Source organism: Sorghum bicolor, chromosome 4 (genome assembly GCF_000003195.3).
Source record: "Sorghum bicolor cultivar BTx623 chromosome 4, Sorghum_bicolor_NCBIv3, whole genome shotgun sequence".
NCBI lineage: Eukaryota > Viridiplantae > Streptophyta > Magnoliopsida > Poales > Poaceae > Sorghum > Sorghum bicolor.
The window spans coordinates 12,704,367-12,709,081 of NC_012873.2; the positions used below are offsets into that span (position 1 = coordinate 12,704,367).

The 4,715-nt window shown below is 36.2% G+C and overlaps 1 protein-coding gene across 1 annotated transcript; it reads left to right on the forward strand.

The window, feature by feature from the left end:
* On the forward strand, positions 760–4,364 carry LOC8059073 (uncharacterized protein At4g14342). The gene is made up of 5 exons (XM_002451872.2): positions 760–918; positions 1,109–1,176; positions 1,991–2,076; positions 2,157–2,280; positions 4,072–4,364. The coding sequence occupies exons 2-5, from the start codon at positions 1,171–1,173 to the stop codon at positions 4,117–4,119; spliced, it is 264 nt and encodes an 87-aa protein (XP_002451917.1). The 5' UTR covers positions 760–918; positions 1,109–1,170; the 3' UTR covers positions 4,120–4,364.

Below are 4,715 nucleotides of genomic sequence, written 5' to 3' on the forward strand. Positions count from 1 at the left end.
AGGAAGGTAAAAAAATACAAAAATTATAAAAAATTAAAATAATAATAAACACATAAAAATTAAAATAAAAATAAAAAATATGTAAAGCACAAAAAGGAAAAAGAAAAGAAAAAAAATTAAGAAAAAACATGAATTGAATAAAAATATAATTAGAAAAGAAACAAAAGAAAAGAAATAAAAAATATAAAATCACATGTGCGAATATAAAAAAAAGAAAAAAAGGAGAAACTAAAAAGTAAACATAACATGTCATGAAAATAAAATAAAATAAAATAAAAAAGTAAACACAAAAATTAAAACAATTAACTAGAGTAAATAGAACAAGGAAAAATAAAAGATATATAAAAACATTAAGGAAAAACAAAAAAAGAAACACAGAGACAAAAACAGAATAAAACAAACAAAATAATTAACTATAGTAATACAAAATAAATAAAATAGATTAAGAAATAAAAACATAAATCAAAGAAAAAGATAATTACAAAAAGAAAACAAAAAGGAATAAATAAAAGGAAATCAAAAGAAAAAAATAGAACATTACAAGTACATCACGAACATCTATAAAATAAAAAAATATAAGTATAAATATAATAAAAAGTAAAGATAATATAAATGAAAAATAAAGCACGAAAAGAAATGAAAGATAGGAAAAGAAAAAAAAGAATATATGAAACAAAAAAGAGAAACTAATGTATAGGAGATAAGGAAAAAAAGAAAAGGAAAAGAAAACAAATGAACTAAAAAATATACCAAAAAATAAAAAGAAACAAGAAGAGAAAATTAAATGCCAACGATCTCGTTCCCTGGGAGTCTCGCTTGCTCTCGCTCCCAGTCCCAGACGACTGTTGGGCCGCCGCCGCCCTAGGTCAGGTGCTGAGGCTTTCCTTGGTCTCTTCGCCGGCGACGAGCACCTACCAGGTACTCCCACCCCTTCTCTTCCTTTCCCTTATGCGGTGCGAAGCTGAGCACCGAAACCCTAACCTAAAGCTATTTAGCTATTTGATTGACAATCCTCCTAACTTCGAAGTTTTTGCAAAAATTATTGGGTGTACATGTCTCTTTACTGGATCCGCCCCTGGTGTACGCCCATGTCCTCCACTGCTTCTAGGCACGCTTCTAAATCCGGAGTTGTCAGCGTTCGCTTGAGGTGCCAAACCAGAGCACACCATCATGCAGGTTGGTATTCCCTGGATTATCTCTCTTGATTGGTTGCGTGCGGCTGATGCAGACACGCAGTCGTTTGGTTTCTTCTGCAGTTAGGGCAACTAAAGCAACATATTGTGATCTGTGTTCTATATGCTGTGGTCCTAGAAATTTTCATTTGGTTAAAAGTGGAGAACTGTTCTTCCACGCTTTTCCTGTCCTGTTTTGAAATTACGAAACTCTTAGATAGAGGCCTGAAATACAATGAACTCAATCCCTTTTTGTCTGATAAATTTAGCGTAGGGCGGATTGGACGTGCGGTTCAGTGTTTGGTGGTGGAATTGCTATTCTTTTTTATCATAACCAAAGCATTACCCACTAGGGCTTGTTCTACATGCTGCTTGTTATTTGATTGAGCTTACATTAATGCTTTGGGGCGTTAATTTTGTATAATATATATACTCTTTCTGGAGTGCATTGTGCATATATTTTTTTCGAGTGTTGTGGAGGATTGTAGTTGTATGGGACATGGATCATTTCACATAGCCCTGGTGTAATAGGGACTTGATATACCTTCTGTAAGAGCATGGATTTGTGTTTTGTTGTTTATTTATTAAAGTTCACTCGTACACACTTTGAATTTCAGATATTGTAGTTCATTTCTCTGTCTGGCAGACTTTAAGAAATGTGGTGGGTGTTACCTGGGCTTGTGGGACTTCTGATGTTTTCTGCCCTTTTCTCTTTATGCTCACTTTGGCTCAACTGGATCTTAGTCTTCAGTGTTCGTTTAGCTAGGTTTTCTGACATTTTAAATACAATATTTCTAACACAATTTACCATTTGAAAGGCTAGCGATAGATTCAACATAAACTCTCAGCTTGAGCATCTTCAAGCCAAATATGTTGGTACAGGGCATGCTGATTTGTCCAGATTGTAAGTACCCTGTTATTTTTGTAACAAAAGAGGTTACAAAATTATAAGACATTATCACTTAATGTTTTCCTTATTTACAGTGAATGGGCTGTAAACATCCAGAGAGACAGCTATGCCTCTTATATTGGACACTATCCAATGCTAGCATATTTTGCCATTGCTGAGAATGAATCGATCGGAAGAGAACGTTACAATTTCATGCAGGTATGTAAGACAACTTGCCTCCACTCTTCTAAGTTATAGCTCAAATGTATAGAACAATTCCAGAGAATAAATATTGTAGTAGAATTATGGCTAGTGCAAGATGAGGGTTTCCGTACTTAGCATCATTGCTGTTTTTTTTTATAGCCTGCCATGTGTGAGTATCTAAGTGCAGTTACTGTGTTCCATTGTAAATGCCTAAGTGCCACCAGTTCTCTTCTGGCTTAACTGTTCTTCTTTTTTTTGACACGAGGAACCTCCCCATTTCCATTGAGATCAACAGAAATACAAAGTTATCGAGTTTAACAGACTTTAGACAGAAACAAAGAGATAACATGATAATCAGCCACCAAAAAAAGACCCCACCAGCAAACTGCCTGACGAACTAAGACAAAGCAGATTTAGAGAATTTGCAGAAAACAATAAAGTTTGCAAAAGAACAGAACTACTGCTTTTGGCTCCAGATCTTCCTTCAGGACACCAACAAACATCCATCATGCGAAAGGCAGTCTCAAGCTTCTCTGTCCTGGTCTTCTTCTTTATCATCCTTAAACAAGAGAGGGTTCTGCTTCAACATCTTGTTCAGAAGCTTCAGAGCAATTGCCAGCATCGAGTTAGCGCCAGCCACCAGATCATCTTTGTCCGCTTCCAGAAACAAGCCTGACCAGTAACACATGAGCGAACAAGCCATTGAAATAATTGATATTGGGCTTGAAACTTTTTTGCCTTCAAAATAGATACTATTTCGAACTCTCCAAATACTCCAACATATAGCTGCAATCCCTAAAGTATGAAACTTTTTTCCAGCTGGCAACCATCTTTCGCACCAAGCCCAACATTGCTGAAGGGACCTGGGGACATTATCAGCTTTTATAGAGTGAGCAACTACAGCCCACACAGCTCTGGCCATGCTACATTGAAAAAGGAGATGAAAAACAGTCTCATCTTCAGCACAAAAGTGGCATTGTGGACTTCCAACCCATTTTCTTTTAATTAGATTATCCTTAGTGAGAATTGCGTTATTCATAACCAACCATAAAAAAATTTTAATCTTGGCTGGTATTCTTCCTTTCCAAATTTGTTTATTATAAGGGCCAGCATCATTACTGGTTAAGGCATTATACACAGAATTGACAGAAAAACTGCCCTTCTCCCCTAGTTTCTATGTGACTAAGTCCTTATCATCTACTAGCTGAAAGTCATATATATCTTTCATGATATTATCCCAATTCATCCTCAAATCATCCAGCAGCCATCTAGTGAAAGTTATTGAACTAGGATCCATCTTAACCTGGGAAACAGTCACTCTTGGTTGTTCACAAATTTTATAAGCATTGTATCCTTTGAAGCAAATGAGTCCACAACCCTTTTGTGCAATCTCTATTGCAAGTGAATATGTATCGAGAAAATAAATGGAGACAACTAATGTGGTCCAGCTAAGTGTGAAATCAACACGGGCATGCAACACTGTATCTAAAAACAGAACTGGAGTACGCACAATGATAATGAACCCCATACATGTGTGAACTTGGCATCTAACCTTCCATCAAATTTAGTGGATTGCTGCCCTTTTTTTTTTCAAGCCAAAAGTTTTAGTGGGATATGAATATTGCCATAGTTAATAGTTCACAGGCTTCATTGTTCGCATGCCTCATACTTGTGTACCAGAAGATTATTGATATTTCTCCATATACATAGTTCACGGGCTTCATTTGCATATTTGTCCATTTTCTAGCATACACTTGCATTAATGAGATAACACTAAATTTATTGCTCGACTGTTTCTTTACACAGAAAATGCTGCTTCCTTGTGGCCTCCCTCCTGAGAGAGACGAGGATTGAGGGACTGGTGCATAGCTTTAGTGTTTCCAATGGGGTGTTTGCTTTTGAATAACCATACTAAGAATAGCCACCATGGACTATGTTGTGTACTTGTGTTAAATCTCGTATGCCTTTGACTTGTTTTCCATCGGTCTCTATTGTGATACATAAATATTTGGAACTTGTATGCATTCTGTCAGTGTACTATTGTAGTATTCTTAATGAAATGCTGGTTCTATCAGCGTGAAAGGAAATTTAGTTGAAGAGATTGTGACTGAAGTGCCTTGCTCAGCTGCAATCTGACTACACGGGGTATCAAGAATTTCGAGTGCTGTTCTTACATAGAAAAGGCTGCCAATCTCAAATTGGCAATTTGTAGCATACGGTAGAATGATCATGTGGAAGATAAATTGACAATCTCTAGCTTACGGTAAAAGGAATTTTTAGATGATGGATGTTCATCATGGTGGCAAGATAAGTTCTCATGGCCACTTTATTATCAGTACCATTACTACTGATTTGATAACAGGTAACTACAAGTATCAGTAAAAAGGAGGCATATTTCTTCCCTAGTTCGAAAGTCACGTGCTGTCTCTATTGGGCTTGCTAACAAATGA

Bases quoted from the DNA above. Each gene is read 5' to 3' on its own strand.
- LOC8059073 (XM_002451872.2), top strand. The intron at 2,077-2,156 runs GTAAGTACCCTG...CCTTATTTACAG, and splicing joins CATGCTGATTTGTCCAGATT to TGAATGGGCTGTAAACATCC. The intron at 2,281-4,071 runs GTATGTAAGACA...TTCTTTACACAG, and splicing joins AACGTTACAATTTCATGCAG to AAAATGCTGCTTCCTTGTGG.